Here is a 23,417-nt window from a genome sequence, read left to right on the forward strand (position 1 = left end):
GTTTGGGGGAATGCGGTGGACTCGCAGCTCAGTCGCCTACACGGGCTTCAGAACTGTTACCTTCGCGTGCCCTTAGGCCTGCCGCGACGCTACTCAAGTGAGGTGGGAAAGTGCAGTACTAAAGCACTAGTAGTTTATCACGTCTCCGAATGTACTTGCTATACGATCTGGTTTGTTACGACAACTGAAATAAAGCCTACGGCAACCAGCCTGTTTTCGGAAGAAAGGAATCACACGGAACAGTGTATTTGGGATTAGTCAGAAATACCGTTGTCCCACGAAATGGAATTTTTACAAAAATCATCGATTCACTGTCTGTCTGTTACATACTACGTTGAAAGCACACATAACGCATACACTCTCATAAACATACAATACAAGTTTATTAAAAGTATGGTTGGATCTTAAGCAAAACGGACTGCCATTGGCTGGTGAGTGACGCCACTATAGGTGCAAAGCGAGGCAGCGTCTGGCGCAGTGAGCGGCTCTTAAGCAGTAATAACTACGCTTAACTGCAATAAATTCTCAGGAAATTTTTTAAAGCAGCTGATTTACCTGTTTAGATGTTATTAGTGGATAAAGAGTGCCACTGCCAGGATTTTCGCTTTCGTGCTCCTGCTGTCTTTTGCATTTCAGCTTCACATTAAGGAAGCGCGTGCGAATTAAAATTCTTGTTCCAACAGATAGTTTGATAATTTATGGTGAAAAATATCAGCGTATTTGGTTTGCACACAGTGCAGATTATTTTCACTATACAGTTTTTCTTTCCTTCGAAATACCTAGGAAAATGGTATATTCATTAAAGATGAGTTCAAACTGCAACGCTCTTTGTAGCCAGCCATGTGTCGGAACTGTAAGATCACCGTGAGGTAGAATTTCCATCCAGCCAAAACGTTCCACTTCTGTAGCGGGAGGTATTAAAGCATCAGTAGACGGTGTTCCCAATGTGCCGTCATACTTCTTTGTACGATACGTGATTTAACCGGCAAGGAATCGGAATCGTGCAGAGCAGTCAGGTCCCCCTCCGACAGCTGATTCTCCTGGTGCTGAATGAAAAGGAAAGTTAATATCTTGCAGTTCTCTTTTACCATTTACAGTGCTTCACTCATGCCGGGCAAAATTTCTCTGAACAAACGTCACGTCAACAGTCCGTCATGTCGACTGCTTCTCCCAAAGGTTCATTTGATAGAGGAATATCATGAGCATCGTGCCCCAAGAGTAGCAGCCGTAATCGATATTTCGCTTCTGTTGGGTTCAAGTGGAAATGACCAAATCTTCTTATCTGTGAGAAAAAAATTTTCCAGTACGTCTTGGTTCACTCGTGTAGATAGAATATATTTCATCTGCAGTGGCTGAAGGTCTAAAAACAGTTCAAATAACGAGCGAATAGTTGTCCATTTGGCTCTCTGGAATTGAAGCAAACGATTTGTACTGCCTACGCCCATTTCTTCGGCACACGCGTCGAGTTCCCTTAATATTCTTCCCTGAATATCCTTGTACACTGCATAATCACTGTATGACGTGTTCTTGTCATTGAATCTTCGGGCATTCAGGATCTCAAATGCATCGTTAAAAAAATAGCTGCTTCCTCTTCTTCGGGCATCAGGTACCTTATGGCTTTAGCAGTGATACTGGGAAAAGTTGCATTGCCAAAAAAAAAAAAAAAAAAACCTTTGACGTTCTCCGCCCTTGAATATGGGGTGAATTTGTGATAGTTTAGGACACAACTTCATTTCACTAGTATCTAAAGCAAGCAGTCTTTGACTAAGTCATCTAAAGCGAGCAGTCCTTCATTAAGTCTTTGATCAACAGTTTTCCCACCTGGAAGTCTTATTCCATCATCCAGAAAGTGGTTCCTCGTGAATTTAAATAATTGTGGAACGTCTGGAAATGCTAACATTCGTTTATTATCGTACTGAGGATCTGGAAAGCAGTAATTTGGCTCTGTCACGTTAAGACCTTTCCACACAAATCGATTTTTAGTGCCGAGGTCGCACACTACAGCAACAGTGTTGTAGGCAGCATCATGTACGGAGAAGATAATAGTGTTTAACTGATCAGCTGTTACCTGTGTTTGGAAACCATAGCAGACTGGTTGTTTCTATCCTGAAAACCAACCGCGTACTTTAAAAAAATAACGCCTTAATGTGCGGCCTTACAACACTATCTTCAACAGAATCGTATGTAACGCTGCTACCTACATTCAAATTCAACGTTTGACAGTACAGATGGCTACGCTTTCATTAGCTGCAAAACACCTGCAAGCACGACTGACTTCACGCTCTTTCGAGCGTGAAGTCAGTCTTTTCACTCTCTTTGGAGCGGTAAACCAAACAAATTTCTTAGAAACAAATGTTTCCTAGATACAGCGCGAATAGTAACTGCTTTGCTAATGTCTTCTCTTGGCCAGTTTGCTTGTTTCTTTCCACCCAGCAAGTAGTTTATCTGCGTCATTAAAAACAGTTCGCCTAATATTTCAGTCACCTTCTCCTTCACTTGCAGCTTTTGATACTTTTGCCGATGTTTTATTTTCTCAGCATAAGTCTTCACATTTAGTTTCAAGCACTATTCACTAGACGTCAGGCTTGCATACTTAGCTGTCAGATGCGTTTACTGAATTCATTGATTTGTTTACTGTCAGTCTCACACTCATCTGCAGTTGTTTCCTTGTCTACATTCCTTTTTTGAGAGCCACGTTGGACAGGTGCTCAAGTACACTTTACGTCGTCTTCTTTGCCTGCAACTTGTCTGCCCTGTTTGGAGATACTGTGCCACCTGCATTCGAATTACCACTTACACTGGGAACACTTCCTTGTATGATTACACTCCATACTGATTGCTCTTTAAGCTCTCTCCTACGTGCTAAATTAAGAAGTTCTACTCATAAGTCACTGACATAATCAATAGAAACGTAATGCAACGAACAAATTGTCGATGTAACATCGAAACGATGTTTTCGGTGGCCCATCGTAATCCAGTCTTTCTGCAAATGAATGTCTTTTGGGATGGAATGACAGAGTATATCCAAGCATTTTCCATTCTGACAGTACGACAGGTATCCAGTTACAGCACAGCCAGGCATTTTAAACTGAAACTTTTATCAAATACCGCAAAACATCGCAAACTAAAGCAGGCAACACAACTACGTTACACACTTCAATATACTGTGGAACTCTGCGGTCTCGTGTGCTCCTATGATGACGACAGGCGCAGAACAACAAAATGTTCAGCGATCTGCGCATGCCGTTTGGGTAAATTGAAATAACACGGCACAGTTTTAAAGAAACAGATACATCAATATTGCTGATGTAAGCAATATTGTGCTTGGATGAATATACAGTGTCCTCTACAGAAAATGAAATTAAAATGTAACCAGATGGATAGCTGGTACATTGTCCAAGGATATTCTTTTCTAAGTTCCACGAGATAAGAATAGACCGACAAGACCACACCGTGGGCAGTGGATATATCATATTAGAAACTGCATGATCAACTTGAATACGTTTATCGGAGGACAATAATGAAACTTTGATGCGATTCCCTGAGTTCCATAATGTATGTAAGTCTAAAGGGGATCGTTTCATTTAGCAATGAATCTTGAATGGCAGGTTTTATAAAACCACAACCTACGGCACGCTAGGCACCAGTGCTGCTCTCTATTCGCTTCCAGTCATGTACACACTGAAAGACTAATTATTATTAGTTTTTGTTTGCCCATCCTTCCCATTGAAGGTTTGCGGGACTTCGGCCTTTGATTTACGTAATAAAATGAAAAACGCGAAACCGTTCTTTCAATGCTATTTGTTATACAGCAAGGCCTTAACTGACGCTGAAGGGGTGAACTCGTGCATATAATTGGTGTTCACCTCCTCAGCGTCAGTTAAGCCCTGAAGGTTTTGTGCTGAGTCACTCAAATTGGTTGCTTTATAATAAATAACATTGAAAGGACAGCTGCAGGTGTTTCATTTTATTATTATTAGTATGTTTCATTTACATTTATGAAATGCATATTAAATACAAACTAATTGAAAGTCTCTAACAGTTTTCAAAATACGTAATACTTCAGCCCTTCTTTTGGCTTCAGGTTAACTGTTGTTTTTTGATGGTATCTGTTACAGGTACTTGAATGTGTCAGTGTTGAATGAAACGCTACGTGAACAGTTACGGCTTGTTATGGAAGCTTTATCTCTCCAAGAGTTTCCGCCGAGCAGAGCAGCAATGGAAACGTTCGAAAACATAAAGGTGTTTGCTAGGCTCTTCCATAATCTCAACACCACCCGTTTCATGCTCGATGTAAGTACAAATGCCTGCTTATACAGAACTAAGATAATAATTATAAATGAATTCGGTTTATATATTCTTTTTTCTCAGTCATCCGTCTTCTAACGGTTTGATGTGCCTGCCATGAATTCCTCTCCTGTGAACAGTTTCTCATCTCGGAGTAGCAATTTCAGCTTACGTCTTCAATTATTTGATGGATGTATTCCAACCTCGTGCCTTCATCTACAGTTTTTTGGAAGTTATTTGCTGATGTCCTTTCATCCAGTCTCTTCTTCTTGTCAGTGTTTCCCTTGATTTCCTTTCCTCACCAATCCTGTGGGGAACCTCTATAATCCTTACATTATCAGTCCATATAATTTTCAACACCCTTCTGGAACACCACAGTAGTAGAGCAAACTATGTACAGCACCACTCTCAATTGTTGCACAAATTTATTCAAGGTGGCAGATACAAGATGGTAGCAATAGTTATGTCAATGTCACTATGACATCATGGTGGGAGGTTCAAATGTTGGCAGGAAAGTAGATCAATTGGGGTACCTACACTAACCTAGCCCTCTTCCCTCCCCCTCCCCCCAGAAAATGGTGGGAAGTTCATATTCCATGAGGACAATGCAACATACCACAACTACCTCCACTAACCTAAGACAATGGTGGGAAAAAAGGTCACATTGGCTACCTCCAGTAACCTAAGTTATCCGACCACCACCTCTTCCTAGGAAATGGCAGGAAAAGAACTCAGCCTGTGCTGGATAGGATGAACGTAAGTCTTTATTTTCAGTCTTTATTTAAACAACTAGAGGCAGTACCGCCATCAAGTGTGTTCACCCCAAGGTACGGAGTCCAACTGACCTGGTACACAGTACTGCCTCCAGAGGGTGCCGTTGTCCTTTTGGTGACATAATCCAAGATGACGATCTGGAGGAGAAAAAATGGTAGTAAAATGACTCACCAGCGCTGGGCTGCTGGAGAGAGGGAGGAATGTACTTAATTTATTTTCGAGCAATTTATTTAAGGACAGATCTGACATAGTATGTTTATTATACTGCTACAAAGCACACGCCTTGACGTGCTTGGGGTCACAATACACAGCATTCAGACACGCTAACAACTCGTAAATTATCAAAAGAATGCAGTACACTGATGTGCAACCACGTTCACTAATTATAAACTGTGGAAATAATGCATACAATATATTTAGGGACGGATTTCACATAGTTGATTTATTAGACTAGAACAAAACACTCATCCTCACATGTTTGAGGTCGCAGTAAATAGTCTACATACCCGCAAACTATTTGTAAATCACTGAAATGATGCAGTACACTGATGTACAGAGACGCAAACAACTCCTAAAGTGTCAAAATTATCCATGCAGAACGCTCTGCAGACACGCTTGCTTATCATCAACTGTCGAAATCATTCGCTGCACAGCCTAGAGACCTGCTCGCAAAATAATGCAACAGACACACAAGCAACTTGTAAACTGTCAAAAAATAGTGCATGTGTAACGCTATTCAAACACTCTCACAACGCTTAAACACCCGAAAATAATGTAGTGCACTAACACTCAGTGCACGTAAAAACGGAACACATCTGCGAACTGTTCCACCCCGAGCGCGCGATTTTCAGGGCCAGCCAGACACAAGACAGCACTGTGACGCCGCTGCCGACGGCAGACTAAAGCCGCGTTTACAGTTACAGGTCTTTGAGTGTTATACTGACGTCACATGTCTATTTAAATAAGCGCCAAGTCAGCCTCAGGACCGTGTACAGGCGTTCACTATTGCTGGCTCGATACCTCTCTCTACCTGCGCTCCAGTGAAGATCTAACTGCCGAGAAACTCAGCCTCGCACCTCGCAGACACTGCAGAAATCGGTTCCATTGCTTCCCAAAAATAGCACAGGTTGCATTGTTCCTAGCGATCCTAATGGGACATGGGAGTTGTGTCTAGCCCGAGCCGTGTGCGGCTCGCGTTGATGCAGTTCATAGCTTGGCATCTTGTAATAGCGATAGTGGCGCCTTGTTTTCTTAGTGTGTTCACTTGAGCCACTGAGTTTACTCGCCTTGTCTGTCCGTGGGTGGCAGCAGCAGCGCTTATCGGTGGCGTGTACTGTGGTACCATCTCTAGGATTTCTGGGTCATCGTGTGTCGAGGGCAGTTGAGTTGGGACGGAGCAGCAGTGAGGGCCGGACAGCCTGGACTCGCCCAACCACTGGGGACACACATGCACTGTCAGACGAAGGATGTGGTCGCGAGAGTGCACGACCATATCAAGGAATGGATTCAGCGAGTTTTAGTTCAATGGACCGTGATATTGGAGTAGTGGAACTTTCACCTGTGTGTGTGTGTGTGTGTCTGTCCGCCCGTCGAAGTGCCCTCATGTCAATAAGTTGTCAGTCGATGATTTCTTCTGGGATCTTTTCCGTGCCTGACTTGAGTGGGGATGACCGTTGGATGGTTGTTCGATCGGTCGTCGTAGCGGACGACGTGCATTTGGTTTCCCTACCGTTTCTGGCTTCTCTGTGTTCATGTCGACTGATAATTCGTCCGTGTTGTTTCACAGTGACTGGTTTTAGTATTGTTTGAGACATTGTGGAATTGCCTTCGCGGGTCTGTGTGTATCTTGTGTGGTCTTTGTATCCAGTTATTTAAATGCTGCCTGCTGGTGTCGGTAGTTCGGATTCGGACGGAGCGGTAAGGAGGTCAGCAGCGCGAGGGCAGGCCGGGACCACGGGCGGCGTGCAGGTACTGTCAGACCTGGGGGCTGTGGCCGACGACGAAAGCCAGGACGTTTAAAGTTGAGTGAACCTTGTCCAGCACTGAAACCTCCACTGTTTGAGATCTCGCTGTTGTTTGCATGTTGCTGCTCCCAGGGTCGGTGAGACCAACTGCAACAAGTGGAGTCTGTCAGGTTGGCAGAAGCTATTAGCCGCCTTCTGCTTCTTGATGTTAGTTTGGATTTAGTACTATTCTTATTAGTGAAGTGCAGCCAGCAGTATCTTCTGCCTTGTGGCCGCTAACACCCCAGTTACCTGCCCTGGAGGTTAGCGTACTTTTCTGGCCGTGTACCTTTCCTCGTCGTGTTGATGCTGGCCGACACGGCGTGTAGTTCGACAGCCTCTTGAATTGTACTGTGCATATGCTTTTGGGAGGTCTACCTTGGTTCTAGTGTTTCCTTCAGCCTTGGGTGTGTTTCTGAAGACGTGGTGCTGTCCGTCTCTTCGCCCTTGCCTAAAAATATTCCATCGTTGTACCTGTTTGTACCTGTCATCGGAAGTTAGGCGGATTGGTTAGTCGGTCGGTCTGCCCTTAAGCTACCCCTAATGTGAGTTTCATCCTGTTACGTGAATACAACTCTCGGCTGCCTGTCTCACCGCTCACACAGCAGAAGTCACCTTCCTCAGGTCGATCCAGGGAGCAATGTCTGTGGATCACTCTGTCTTATTTCGCCGAGTTGTCATAATTGTTTGAAATTTACCCTAATGTTTTAGCCTGTTATTGCCTTCCCCACTTGTAATTCCGGCCTTCAGCCGTTAATTGTTTGTAACACTGCTTGTGGCTCTCAGCCGACAAGTAGTTTCAGTTCTGTCTTGATAAGGCCTTCAGCCGTCACTATAGCTTGTTACAGTTATTGAGATTGTTAGGAGGGTTTTTGGTATTTTTAATGTGCTATTGTCCACCTTATTGGTAAAACAGGCCTTCAGCCGTTGTGTATATTCGAATTTGCTTGTGGAGTTCACCCGACGAATAATTTCGAACGTTCTTAATCAGGCCTACAGCCGTTGATTGTGTGTAACATTGCTTGTGGCCTTCAGCTGAATTCTTGTAATAAGGCCTTCCGCCACCAGCGTAGTAAAATATTTAAAAATGATGGTTGAGAGTTTTGTCTTTTTTTAAAAAAAAATAAGTGTCTGTGTTTTCTGTGCAACCAACGGTAACTGATTAGTCCCCATCCACACCTTTCCTGCTTTCCCTAAGTTCCACATTTCATAGCCGTGCACGCGGTCTTACCTGCCCAGCAGAGCTGACGCATAACCGCGAAATGTTCGCGCAGCTACCAGGACCTGTTTACGAAAATAGCCCAGAATAACACCGATTGCATTTTTCCCGATGGTCCTAACGAGACATCACGTGCTCATAAAAGCATTCTTGTTGTTTGGAAAGAGGGCACTGTCTAAGCACGGACATACAGAAAACAAGGCAGCCGCACTGCTAATGTGCGGTATGTGGGTGGAGGCGACTGGATGCAATCGAGTACAGTGCTATACTACAACTCCCGATCAGAAGAATAGTGAATTTGGGCTAGGTGTTGGCAGCTGTACTACATTTACAAGCAGTTTTAGAACACGGAACGAGAGGTAATGTCATAATATCATGGGCAGAAGTGAAATAAAAAAAATCAGTAGAATTGCAGAAAATGATGAAAAACATGTATAAATCGAGGGAAAATATGCTGAAATACGGGGACGTTGAGGAAGTAATTGCGCAGAACAAATCTTGTACATGGGGATAAGTATGTGACAGCAAGAGGAATCCGCGAAAACGTCCATCGTCGATATGGAATCGAAGGGAACCGGGGAAACAGTTCCTTTTTTCTGTCGGGGCAGCATTCTATTGTAAGTTTAATGAGGTAACAGTGATACGCGCGAGGTGATTATTGTATTTGACCTTTTAAGGAAAACAGAGAACCATCCGCCACTAAACGCACATGCATCTGCGTTAAAGGATAACAGAGAGTGGGTGGGGTGATGGATTGAGGTGCAACTGTAACAAGCTATGATTTAATGGCAATTTGACGATGCATTCTAGAGAGGGAGGGAGATCTTGGCGCAGGTCGTCTGACCATTTTCTCCTCTGTTCTGTCAAGATGCATCAAACGCGTGACATAGCCTGCGTTCGACACGTATACAACTACGTATTTGACTTAGAGCACTGTCTACTTGCGATCATTAACAGCAAACCTGTCCGTCATCAGAGGACTTCCATCTGATGTAAGATGAAATGTAACCACCTTGTTTCGACAAATTCCTCTAAACGAATGAAGATTTATGCGATGGACTCAATTCCCTTCTCGCATCTTGGATATGAAATTGAGACTTCAGTTTCATAACTAAGATGATTCTAAGTTAGCGATAGGTGTTTGTGAGGTACTGCAATCCCAGTGTAGTCATTTGCTTGATAGATGTCCTGTTTACAGAGTTAGTAGCGGCATGACGTCTAATTTCACATGTCAAACGCCGCTGCTATGCGTCTATCTGTTTCCTTCTAAGAGGTATTCTCCGTTACTAACGATCATTTTATATAGGACTGATGCGAGCATAGTACAATTTCTGAATCGTGATCGGAAGTGAACCGTGGACGCTATACATCTCTGGAAAGCTACATTGTGCACATATCAAACAGAATAGTTATTTTAAGGACGTAGTTTTTTCATTTTACAGTTTGTTACCATCGCTTATCGGTTTCAGGCTCTGTCTCAGGCTGATACTGATCTTCGGCCTGACATGGCTGCTTGTCCTGTTCCAGAGGTTGCCCTTCAGTCTGCAAGATACGGGCGGTCGCAGAGGGTGGGCTTACTGGTAGTTGGGAGCTCCAATGTCAGGCGCGTAATGGGGCCCCTTAGGGATATGGCAGCAAGAGAGGGGAATAAAAATGTGCACTCCGTGTGCATACCGGGGGGACTCATTCCAGATGTGGAAAGGGCCCTTCCGGATGCCATGAATGGTACAGGGTGCACCCATCTGCAGGTGGTCGCTCATGTCGGCACCAATGATGTGTGTCGCTATAGATCGGAGGAAATCCTCTCTGGCTTCCGGCGGCTATTTGATTTGGTGAAGACTGCCAGTCTCGCTAGCGGGATGAAAGCAGAGCTCACCATCTGCAGCATCGTCGACAGGACTGACTGCGGACCTTTGGTACAGAGCCGAGTGGAGGGTCTGAATCAGAGGCTGAGACGGTTCTGCGACCGTGTGGGCTGCAGATTCCTCGACTTGCGCCATCGGGTGGTGGGCTTTCGGGTTCCGCTGGATAGGTCAGGAGTCCACTACAAGCAACAAGCGGCTACACGGGTAGCAGGGGTTGTGTGGCGTGGGCTGGGCGGTTTTTTAGGTTAGATGGCCTTGGGAAAGTACAGAAAGGGCAACAGCCTCAACGGGTGCGGGGCAAAGTCAGGACATGCGGGGACCAGGCAGTAATCGGTATTGTAATTGTAAACTGTCGAAGTTGCGTTGGTAAACTACCGGAACTTCAAGCGCTGATAGAAAGCACCGAAGCTGAAATCGTTATAGGTACAGAAAGCTGGCTGAAGCCAGAGATAAATTCTGCCGAAATTTTTGCAAAGGTACAGACGGTGTTTAGAAAGGATAGATTGCATGCAAACGGTGGTGGAGTGTTCGTCGCTGTTAGTAGTAGTTTATCCTGTAGTGAAGTAGAAGTGGATAGTTCCTGCGAATTATTATGGGTGGAGGTTACACTCAACAACCGAGTTAGGTTAATAATTGGCTCCTTTTACCGACCTCCCGACTCAGCAGCATTAGTGGCAGAACAACTGAGAGAAAATTTGGAATACATTTCACGTAAATTTTCTCAGCATGTTATAGTCTTAGGTGGAGATTTCAATTTACCAGATATAGACTGGGACACTCAGATATTTAGGACGGGTGGTAGGGACAGAGCATCGAGTGACATTATACTGAGTGCACTATCCGAAAATTACCTCGAGCAATTATACAGAGAACCGACTCGTGGAGATAACATCTTGGACCTACTGATAACAAACAGACCCGAACTTTTCGAATCTGTATGTACAGAACAGGGAATCAGTGATCATAAGGCCGTTGCAGCATCCCTGAATATGGAAGTTAATAGGAATATAAAAAAAGGGAGGACGGTTTATCTGTTTAGCAAGAGTAATAGAAGGTAGATTTCAGACTACCTAACAGATCAAAACGAAAATTTCTGTTCCGACACTGACAATGTTGAGTGTTTATCGAAAAAGTTCAAGGCAATCGTAAAATGCGTTTTAGACAGGTACGTGCCGAGTAAAACTGTGAGGGACGGGAAAAACCCACCGTGGTAGAACAACAAAGTTAGGAAACTACCGCGAAAGCAAAGAGAGCTTCACTCCAAGTTTAAACGCAGCCAAAACCTCTCAGACAAACAGAAGCTAAACGATGTCAAAGTTAGCGTAAGGAGGGCTATGCGTGAAGCGTTCAGTGAATTCGAAAGTAAAATTCTATGTACCGACTTGACAGAAAATCCTAGGAAGTTGTGGCCTTACGTTAAATCAGTAAGTGGCTCGAAACAGCATATCCAGACACTCCGGGATGATGATGGCATTGAAACAGAGGATGACACGCGTAAAGCTGAAACTAAACACATTTTTCCAAAGCTGTTTCACAGAGGAAGACCGCACTGCAGTTCCTTCTCTAAATCCTCGCACAAACGAAAAAATGGCTGACATCGAAATAAGTGTCCAAGGAATAGAAAAGCAACTGGAATCACTCAACAGAGGAAAGTCCACTGGACCTGACGGGATACCAATTCGATTCTACACAGAGTACGCGAAAGAACTTGCCCCCCTTCTAACAGCCGTGTACCGCAAGTCACTAGAGGAACGGAAGGTTCCAAATGATTGGAAAAGAGCACAGGTAGTCCCAGTCTTCAAGAAGGGTCGTCGAGCAGATGCGCAAAACTATAGACCTATATCTCTGACGTCGATCTGTTGTAGAATTTTAGGACATGTTTTTTGCTCGAGTATCATGTCGTTTTTGGAAACCCACAATCTACTATGTAGGAATCAACATGGATTCCGAAAACAGCGATCGTGTGAGACCCAACTCGCTTTATTTGTTCATGAGACCCAGAAAATATTAGATACAGGCTCCCAGGTAGATGCTATTTTCCTTGACTTCCGGAAGGCGTTCGATACAGTTCCGCACTGTCGCCTGATAAACAAAGTAAGAGCCTACGGAATATCAGACCAGCTGTGTGGCTGGATTGAAGAGTTTTTAGCAAACAGAACACAGCATGTTGTTATCAATGGAAAGACGTCTACAGACGTTAAAGTAACCTCTGGCGTGCCACAGGAGAGTGTTATGGGACCATTGCTTTTCACAATATATATAAATGACCTAGTAGATAGTGTCGGAAGTTCCATGCGGCTTTTCGCGGATGATGCTGTAGTATACAGAGAAGTTGCAGCATTAGAAAATTGTAGCGGAATGCAGGAAGATCTGCAGCGGACAGGCACTTGGTGCAGGGAGTGGCAACTGACCCTTAACATAGACAAATGTAATGTATTGCGAATACATAGAAAGAAGGATCCTTTATTGTATGATTATATGATAGTGGAACAAACATTGGTAGCAGTTACTTCTGTAAAATATCTGGGAATATGCGTACTGAACGATTTGAAGTGGAATGATCATATAAAATTAATTGTTGGTAAGGCGGGTGCCAGGTTGAGATTCATTGGGAGAGTCCTTAGAAAATGTAGTCCATCAACAAAGGAGGTGGCTTACAAAACACTCGTTCGACCTATACTTGAGTATTGCTCATCAGTGTGGGATCCGTACCAGATCGGGTTGACGGAGGAGATAGAGAAGATCCAAAGAAGAGCGGCGCGTTTCGTCACAGGGTTATTTGGTAACCGTGATAGCGTTACGGAGATGTTTAACAAACTCAAGTGGCAGACTCTGCAAGAGAGGCGCTCTGCATCGCGGTGTAGCTTGCTCGCCAGGTTTCGAGAGGGTTCGTTTCTGGATGAGGTATCGAATATATTGCTCCCCCTTACTTATACCTTCCAAGGAGATCACGAATGTAAAATTAGAGAGATTAGAGCGTGCACGGAGGCTTTCAGACAGTCGTTCTTACCGCGAACCATACGCGACTGGAATAGGAAAGGGAGGTAATGACAGTGGCACGTAAAGTGCCCTCCGCCACACACCGTTGGGTGGCTTGCGGAGTATAAATGTAGATGTAGAAGCCTGCAGGAATTATTTATGTCATGCGCTCGACATATATTTCTTAGAATGGAATGTTAACAGCACAGCAATCCACATGTCTGATAGGTCGGAAATTGAAGCGATGTAACATTATAGCATGTTTTAAGTGCAGAACCTTGTAGCCTTAGGAGTGCGTGTGTTTATGTTCCCTCTTACCAATAACCTCCAGGTACTGATCACCCGTTTCTTGTTCTTCTCAACCGTCTGCTATTACATCACAACACTTTCAAATCTGTTACTATACAACGATAAGGGGTGCTAACCTCCTCGACATGGGCTCGTCTCGAGAAATCTTGTGCACTTGGACGGGCGAGGATGCAGAATGTGGTCTACTTCTTGTCAGTTGCAGATTACATCGGTAACGGTGCTGCAGAGCGGGTTGGTGAAACAAAGTGTGAGGGAACCTTCTAGTCTCTAACTTTATCCTGAGATTGCGAGAATGCTCTGTGACTTCCATCCGCATAGAGATAGATCGGAAATTAAGCACTATACTCTAGGTGCTAGAAATATGCAGAGCGCTGTCTGGTATACTTGATTATATATATTAACAATGATTGGACATACTGCACAGTCATCTATCTACATTCGCAATGATACTCGCAAAGTATAGATGGGGCTGTTTAGCTATGATACTGAAGTTGGGAGACGTGCTGTCACATCACTGGTAGTTGAAATTTCTGTAAAATTGCTAAACTGGTTCGCACTATGAACTGTGCTGATTGTTATTACAGTATATCGATGGTGTCTTTCCCATCCAATCCGTCCACTGGTACACTGTTGGTTACCACATAATGATTGACCTGTCACTGTGCCAGATGAGTTGAAATGTATAGTTCGTCAATCACCTTCGGACAGCAGTCTGGAAACTCTCCACAATGCCGCCAAACTCTTCCAGTTTTCTTATGTTCTAACTGTATTTTATTCAAAATTATCCAGTGTGTATGGTGTGTTGTAGCAGTAGTAACAACATGATTTATACGGTGCGATAGTGTTAATGTCAGTTTAGAACCTGACACAGACCTCGAAGTCGTGACGGCAAAAGCAAAATGTGTGGCCGTGTACAAAGTGTTTTACAGCAGAAAAAAAATCAATGTTTCAAACAACGACACAGGGTCACAGGAAGGGTCTCTTCGACTTATAGCATAATTTGTGGAATATGGTCATCCTCCTAGAGTACAGGCGATACACCTTTACACTGGTCCGTGCAATGGATCAATTGCTGTATTATTTAATAGGATCGTCACATGTGCTTGATGCCGGCACACAGACGATACTTGTTTTCAGTATATGGGAGGAGAGAGATGCGGTAAAAATCTTATCGAGCTCTCTCTTGGGTAAAGTTAGTGGAGCTTTTATAGTTCGTAATATTTCTCTGTTGGATGGTACAGAATAACGAAGATAGCATGTTGGGGTGATAGACTTGAATGGGCGCTGAGGGACGCGAATCTGTGATAATTGTATATAGTTTGGGGACGCACCACAGTGCAGTAGCAAAATCTTTGTCCTCCCAGTTCCTATTTCTATCGAATGGTCAAAACAAAGTCCTGTCCTGATTAACTAGTGGCTGTAATCGTTAAAGGATTTGCTACAGGTATGTGGTTGAATGCAAAGACTTAATTCCAAATCACAGACACCATTTCTACCGAAAGCGTAGCATTAGAGATCTGAAAACCTAGTGTACGTTTCTTACGACCTTAATCAGTACACCATCTACTACTGTTAGTGATCCTCTGATGTGGCATTGAGAGTGAATGCGTTACAAATAATGGAGAAATATCTAGCGGCGGCAGCGTGAGGGAGTTGCAAACACCAGTTTCATACCACACTCTTTAGTCAAATAACATTCAAAATTCGGTAATTTTATTATGAGGTTGCACCGTCGGTGACGTATAACCGCACTGTTGGTCTTATACTATACACTCCAGTGATCACGGTATTTGTCTAGAAAACACCACTTCATTCAGAGGTAGTGACAGTGTTGTGTTGGCTGAAGATCCAACACTGTGTTACTAGAGGAGGCGGAAATGCACGCGTTTTAGCTCACTCAGGCTGGCGTGAGGTCTGGAACATGACAAGGAATGAGAATTCAGAAGACGGACGTAATAAGTTTCATACTTAACTTTAATCCATTAATGATGAAAGTCGCTCTTGAAGGTACATGATTCACAATATCAATCTCAATAGTAACTGAATATGGTGCCTTGCTAGGTCGTAGCAAATGACGTAGCTGAAGGCTATGCTAAACTGTCGGCAATGAGAGCCTATGTAGACAGTGAACCATCGCTAGCAAAGTCGGCTGTACAACTGGGGCGAGTGCTAGGGAATCTGTCTAGACCGGCCGTGTGGCAGCGCTCGGTCTGCAATCACTGATAGTGGCGACACGCGGGTCCGACGTATACTAACGAACCGCGACCGATTTAAAGGCTACCACATAGCAAGTGTGGTGTCTGGCGGTGACACCACAGCCATACGCAGACTTATAAAGACATTATAGCATTTAGCATGGATACTTGTTTGCACCTGTAGAACCAAGACCTCTTGTGATGGTAATATGGTTGTGTTTTATAACATCTGGCGGCTTTTAAGACGATTACCCTTCTCTGTCTAAGACACAGTGGTGCCACTCACAAAAAACTTAACTTGTCCACCCACCACTGATTTTTGGTCAGTATTATTCCCTATCGCCAGCAATAAGTTATTGGCCAAGTATTATACTTAGTAGTAGGGAGCGCGCGATAGGTTCAACATGAGCATCAGGCTTATAAAGTATGTGTAAGTGTTTCGACATGTGCAAAGGAAATGACTATGTAGGTATAGATTAGACGTGGAATACTGTGTAGCAAAGGGAAGAGTATGTCAATTCATAAGAATGGTACAGATATTTCTATTTCCAGAGCCACAGCGGTCAGCAGGGCGTATTTCCGATAAAATATATAAGACCGGTTTTTTTCCTAGGACGATTCTATGCATGCTTGGCTTGCAACGCCGGTGACCTGCGGCGGGAATGATTCACGTTTCCAGCTAATGGTAAATTGTTCGGTTGACTGTTTCTGCACATTTCGCACCTTTATTTAGATGAGGGAACATCTGTTGTGGTGTGTGAATCTAGCAAGTGAAAGACGGCTGGAAGACATGTTTGCTGGTTCTCTAGACATGAGAAACACCTTAGTTCACTTTGTCAATTGTAGGGATGGTTTGGAATCTCTTACATCACAGACATCGGTGTTCGCGATGAAAATGTCAATTTCCACTATTTTTTCCGAGTTCTCACGTAAAGGTCTTCACAAATGGGATATGTTTCTAGTTACTCAGTGGTTTACATCACGCTCTACCACGCTTAAGTTTCAGGTTTGTAGAGAAATGATTTGCAGTCTATATCTACGAATTATGTTGTGCGATCGATTGGTAGGATACTGCTATGTGCTTGATGTCGAGAACTATCACGTAAATGTTATAATATTATGGCAAACCATGTGAAAATACATGTGTTCTTGTAATCACAGAGTCAGGACATGTGAGTAGAAAAGCAAAAAAGCAAGCAGGTTGGGTCCAGAAACAGTAACGCGATTGTGCCGAGGGGATCCGACTCCGAATTTGTAAAATTCTGAGAGTGACTCCGATCCACTGAGGGCGACCTGGTCACGCGTGGAGAGTAGATGACTCGTGACAGTCGGCTTTGGAAATATATCTAGTGCTGCGAGTAGTATATAAGTGCTGTCTGTCTTCACGGTATATGTACGAGAGTCTGGCGATCCATAGCTACACAAATGATGTAAAAGGGGCGATACTGTATGGTGCAGCATACGAAATGTATGTTTACTACATCGATACGGTACGCGATGATATATATTGCCGGTTTGAAGATTGGTTTCACGCTCTAATATTCAAGCTGCCGCCCTCAGTGGCAGAGTGGTGTAATTGAGTAAGAGTCTTTCTATATTTGATGATCTGTAGGCCATATTTCAGGGTTTAATTTTGTAGGACAGTGCATCGAATACTGTTTGTGTAATTGTTCTGATTTCCCCCCATCTGTGCTTAGACAGTGCTCTCTTTCCAAACAACAAGAATGCTTTTATGATTAACGGTGTTTACGCGAGTGTACATAGACATGATGAATCCTTTTAGCGGTGAGAACATTTAATGTTTCTGAGATGTAAAAAAATGGTTCAAATGGCTCTGAGCACTATGGGACAACTTCAGAGGTCATCAGTCCCCTAGAACTTAGAACTACTTAAACCTAACTGACCTAAGGACATCACACACATCCATGCCCGAGGCAGGATTCGAACCTGCGACTGTAGCGGTCGCGTGGTTCCAGACTGAAGCACCTAGAACCGCTCGGACACTCCAGCCAGCTTCTGAGATGTATGCTGACAGCAAGATTTCCTGGTAGGGATCACGTGCTGTCTCTTTAGGACCGTCTGGAAGACTGCAATCGGTGTTATTCTGGGCTACTTTCGTAAACAGGTCCTGGTCGCTGCGCGAACACTTCACGGCAATGCATCAGCTTCCCTGGGCAGGTAAGAATTCGTGCACGGCTAGGCACAGCTCGCATGTCCCGTTAGGATCGCTAGGAGAAATGCAGCCTGTGCTATTCTGGGAAGCAATGGAAGTGATTTCTGCAGTGTCTGCGAGGTGCGAGGGTGAGTCGCTCGGCAATTAGGTCTTCGCCCGACCACAGGTAGAGTGAGAGTTCGCGCCAGCAACGATGTACACGTGCACGCGGTCCTGAGGCTGACTTGGCGCTTATTAAATAGACATGTGACATCAGTATAACACTCAAAGAACTGTAACTGTAAACGCGGCTTTCGTCTGCCGTCGGCAGCGGCGTCACAGTGCTGTCTTGTGTCTGGCTGGCCCTGAAAATCGCGCGCTCGGGCTGGAACAGTTCGCAGATGTGTTGCGTTTTTACGTGCACTGAGTGTTAGTGCACTACATTATTTTCGGATGTTTAAGCGTTGAGAGAGTGTTTGAATAGCGTTACACATGCATTACTTTTTGACAGTTGTTTGTGTGTCTGTTGCAGTATTTTGCGAGCAGGTCTGTAGGCTGTGCAGTGCATGATTTCGGCAGTTGATGATAAGCAAGAGTGTCTGCAGAGCGTTTTACATGGATAATTTTGACACTTTAGGAGTGGTTTGCGTCTCTGTACATCAGTGTACTGCATCATTTCAGTGATTTACAAGTAGTTTGCAGGTCTGTATACTATTTACTCCGACCTCAAGCATGTGAGGATGAGTGTTTTGTTCCAGTGTATTAAATAAATTATGTGAAATTCGTCCCTAAATAAATTGTATGCATTATTTCGACAGTTTATAATTAGTGAGCGTGTCTGCACATGACGGTGCTGCATTCTTTCGATAATTTACGAGTTGTTAGCGTGTCTGTATGCTGTGTATTGTGATGTGAAGCACGTCAGGGCGAGTGTTTTGTATCAGTGTAATAAACGTATTAGGTCAAATCTGTCCCTAAATAAATTGCTCGAAAATAAATGAAGTACATTCCTCTCTCTCTCCAGCAGCCCAGCACAGGTGAGTCATTTTACTGCCATTTTTCCTTCTCCAGATCGCCATCTCAGATTATGACACCGAAGGGACAATAGCGCCCTCTGGTGGCAGTACTGTGTACTAGGTCAGTTACACTCTGGACCTTGGGGTGAACACATTTGATGGCGGTACTGCCTCTAATTGCTTAAATAAAGACTGAAAATAAAGACTTATGTTCATCCTATCCAGCACAGGCTGAGTTCTTTTCCTGCCAATTCCTAGGAAGAGGTGGCGGTCAGATGACTTAGGTTAGTGGAGGAAGCCAATGTGACCTCTTTTCCCACCATTGTCTTAGGTTAGTGGAGGTAGCTGTGGTGTGTTTCATTGCCATGATGGAATTTGAACTTCCCACCGTTTTCTGGGGGGGGGGGGGGGGGAATCAAAGGAGGCTAGATTAGTGGAGGTAGTCCAATTGACCTATTTTCCTGCCAACATTTCAACTTCCCACCATGATGTCATTGCGACATTGACATATCTATTGCTGCCATCTCGGATCCACCATCTTGAATAAATTTGGCAACAATGAGGGTTGGGCCATACATAGTTTGCTCTACTACTCACCATATCCAAATGCTTCGATTCTCTTTTCTTCCAGTTTTTCCACAGTCCATATTTTATTACCACACAATGCTGTGCTCTAGAAATTCTCAGAAATTTCTTCCTAAAATGAAGGTTTATGTCTGACACTAGATGACTGCTCTTGTCCAGGAATGTCCTTTTTTAGCTGCAATAGTCTGCCTTTTATGGTCCCTTCGTCCATCTGTCATGGATTATTTTGCTGGCTAGGTAGCATAATTCCTTAACTTCTTCTACTTCGTGATCGCCAGTTCTGATGTCAAGTTTCTCGCTGTTCTCACTTCTGATACTTCTCATTATTTTCATTTTTCTTCGGTTTACTTTCTGTCCATATCCTGTGTTCCTTATAATGTTCATTCCATTCAACAGTTTCTGTAATTTTTCTCCACATTCACTGAGGACACCAATGTCATCAGTTAATCTTATAACAATTGTCCTTTCACCAATCGCACTCTTGAACTATTCTTTTCTTTCCGTCGTTGCATCCTCGATGTACAGAATGAGCCATACCAGGAAAGGACTACAACACCGTTTTTGATCCAAGCACTCCGTTCGTGGTCTTCCAATCCCATGTTATTAACGTACACTTCTTGTTCACTGTTGGTTATTGTACGTATTGTATACTCGTATTATCAGTCTTTCCATAGAGGTTACCCATGTATTTCTCAAAATATCGAACACCTTGAACCATTTGACATTGTCGAACGCTTTTTCCAGGTCAAAAGATCATATAATGTGTCTTGATTTTTCTTCAGTCTTGCTTCCACATCAACCGCTACGTCCGAGCTGCCTCTTGAAGCCTTGATGTCTTCCCTAAAACCAAACTGATCGTCATCTAACAGGTCCTCAATTTTCTTTTCCATTATCCCATACATTATTATGTGTGCATGTGCTGTTAAGATGACTGTACGACAATTACCACATTTGTCAGCTTTTGCAGTCTCTACACACCTACGTGAATTGGTTTTTTATTTCTACTTCCCCAATGATTTTAGAAATTCTGATGGAATGTTATCTATCTCTTCTGCTTTATTTGAATTTGTCTTCCGAAGCTCTTTTAAATTCTGGTTCTAATACTGGATCCACTATTTCTTTCCTGACAATTCCTGTTTCTTCTTCTGTCCATTATCAGCTACGTCGTCCACCCCTCATAGAGGCCCTCAACATACTCTTCCCACTATCCGCTGTCTCCTTTGGATTGAAGAGTGGGATTCCCATTGCACTCTTAATATTGGCGCCCTTGCTTTCAATTTTATGGAAGGTTGTTTCGACTTTTCCATGTGCTAAGTCAGTCCTTTGGACAATCATTTCTTTTTCGATTTATTCACACATTTCATGCAGCCACTTCGCCTTATCTTCGTATTTATTCTTTTATTTCATTCCTAAGTGACTTGTATATCTGTATTCCTGAAGTGCTTTGAACATTTTTATACTTCCTTCTTCCATAGATCAACGGAAGTATTTGTTCTGCTTCTTCGCAGTTACCTTCCTTTCTCCTATGTTTTTCTGTCAAACATCTGTGCTTGTCCTTTTTAGAGATCTCCATTCCTCTTCAGCTGAAATGATTACTAGGGTATTAATTATTGCGTTATTAATACCCTGAGATAACTTCAAGCGTATATCTTCATTCCCACGGAGCGACGTAACGCTGTAGTTAGCACACTGAATTAGCATTCGGGAGGACGACGGTTCAAACCCCCGTCCACCCATCCTGATTTAGGTTTTCCGTGATTTCCGTAAATCGCTTTAGGCAAGTGCCGGGGTGTTTCCTTTCAAAGAACACGAGCGACTTCTTTCCATAAGCCGATGGGACCGTCAAATGAACCAACCAACCAACCTCTTCATCCTTTCGTACTTCCGTATCCCACTTCTTAGCGCATTGATTCTTCCTGTCTAAAATGTGATCTGGTACTATATCTGCTCTGGGTACGCCATACAATCCAATATCTAGGTCTGGAATCTCTGCCTCAAGATGATGTAATCTAAATGAAATTTTCCCGTACGTCCTGGCTTTTCTCATGTATACCACCTGTTCCTCTTGTTATTCTTGAATAGAGTATTCGCTATCGTTAGTTGAAATTTTTTTCAGAACTCAATTAGTCTTTCTCATCTCTACTCTTTCCCCTTAAAGCGCATTTTAATCCCCCATGACTGTTAGATTTTCAGTTCCCTTCACGTAATGAATTACCTGTTCGTTATCCTCATATATTTATTCTCTCTCTCATCATTATCTACTTGCGACGTTGGCATGTCTACCTGAACAATTGTTGTCGATGTTGGTTTGCTGTACATTCAGATGAGAGAACCTTATCACTGAACTGTTCACAGTTACTCACTCTTTGTCCTACCTTCCTGCCGGCCGGAGTGGCCGCGCGGTTAAAGGCGCTTCAGTCTGGAACCGCGCGACCGCTACGGTCGCAGGTTCGAATCCTGCCTCGGGCACGGATGTGTGTGATGTCCTTAGGTTAGTTAGGTTTAAGTAGTTCTAAGTTCTAGGGGACTTATGACCACAGCAGTTGAGTCCCATATTGCTCAGAGCCATTTGCCCCAACCTACCTTCCTACTCATAACGAATGCTACGCCCGTTATACCATTGTTGATATTACCTAACATTCATCAGGCCAGAAATCTTTGTCTCCTTTCCATTTCACTTCACTGGTCCCCTGCATATGTAGACTGAATCTTGGCATTTTCCTATTCAGATTTCCTAGATTCCCTACCACTTAAAAACTTCTGACATCCTGATCCCCGATCCGCAAAACGTTTTTCTTGTGGTCACCTTCCCCCTGACAGTCCCTTCCCGGAGATCCGAATGGGGATTTATTCGGAATCCTTACCAAATAGAGAGATCATAATGACACTTTCTCAATTACAGGCCACATGTGTTATAGATACACATTAGGTGTCTTTAATGCAGTGGTTTCCGTTGTCTTCTGCATCCTTATCATCGCTGATCCTTTCGCCTTGTAGGGGTAGTTTCCCACACCAAGGGCAAGAGAGTGCCCTGAGCCTCTCTGTCCGCTCCTCCACCCTTTGTGACAAAGCCGTTGACAGAATGAGGGTGATTTTCCTATGCCACAAGTTTCGGCGGCCATTGCTAATGATTTTTATTCAAAATGTGACCATCAGTGATGTTCAAACCCGGGACAGGGGATGTTCTGATTACTAATGAAAGACTCTACCCCGAGAGCAGAGGTGGAGAAATAATGAATTATTTAACACAGTTATATACAAAAGTCCAGTTAACGGAGAAAAATTAGGGGGAAAAATTGAATAGTCGCTAGGAGGGATTGTAATGAACAAAACACTAAAGAGCCTGACCGTTGGGATTGGATCTTTGGCGTGCAGGGCCGTTTAAAGACAACTTTTTGGGTGTTTTCTCGAATAACTCGAAATCGCGGCTCCTAGCGAAAATACTTCTCAGTACAAAATTAAACTACATTAAATTTCCTACGCAGAATGTCCCATTCATTTTTTTCTAGGACTAAAGATTATGTCGTACTACTGTATGAATGCTTACTTGTACATGTCCACACATTATTGAGTACTTATTCAGAAGTACGATGTAGTATTGCTTCTATTTAAAGTCTTGGCTTGGGATAATTCTTCTTTTGTCAACTTTATACATAACAAGAGCCGCTCGGCTTTATCTAATCTAATGTACCATCATGTGATGTAACAAGACCCACTCCTTGTGTAGAAGATATTTCTAAAAATATCGAAACCTAGGTCGAGGGCTAGTAAACATTTGTTTTGCAACTGGTTGGCTGATTTTTGAATCTCTTCAGATTTACATAGATTTTGAAATATTAAATATGTATTTCACGGCTAAGCGAAGTAGAGCCGTATTAAGGGATAAATTGTGTTCGGGGGTGCAACAGGGTGAAGGGGGTGAGGGGTGTGTAGGGTAGAAGGTGAGGGTAGTCAGGTCGTCGAATTATGGTCATGGACTTCCCTCCTTCATATGTGTGGAATTGTGTTCATCCACTCCCTCCTTCATATGTGT

The 23,417-nt window shown here is 43.5% G+C and overlaps 1 protein-coding gene across 1 annotated transcript in view; it reads left to right on the forward strand.

Moving 5' to 3' along the window:
• Positions 1-23,417, forward strand: part of LOC126481893 (uncharacterized) — a 148,705-nt gene that overhangs the window by 42,500 nt on the left and 82,788 nt on the right. Inside the window, exon 3 of the mRNA XM_050105851.1 lies at positions 4,119-4,293. Coding sequence (XP_049961808.1) covers positions 4,119-4,293 — 175 coding nt within the window. The remainder of the gene's footprint in view (positions 1-4,118; positions 4,294-23,417) is intronic.

The sequence above is a fragment of the Schistocerca serialis genome, chromosome 5 (genome assembly GCF_023864345.2).
Source record: "Schistocerca serialis cubense isolate TAMUIC-IGC-003099 chromosome 5, iqSchSeri2.2, whole genome shotgun sequence".
In the NCBI taxonomy this organism is placed as follows: domain Eukaryota; kingdom Metazoa; phylum Arthropoda; class Insecta; order Orthoptera; family Acrididae; genus Schistocerca; species Schistocerca serialis.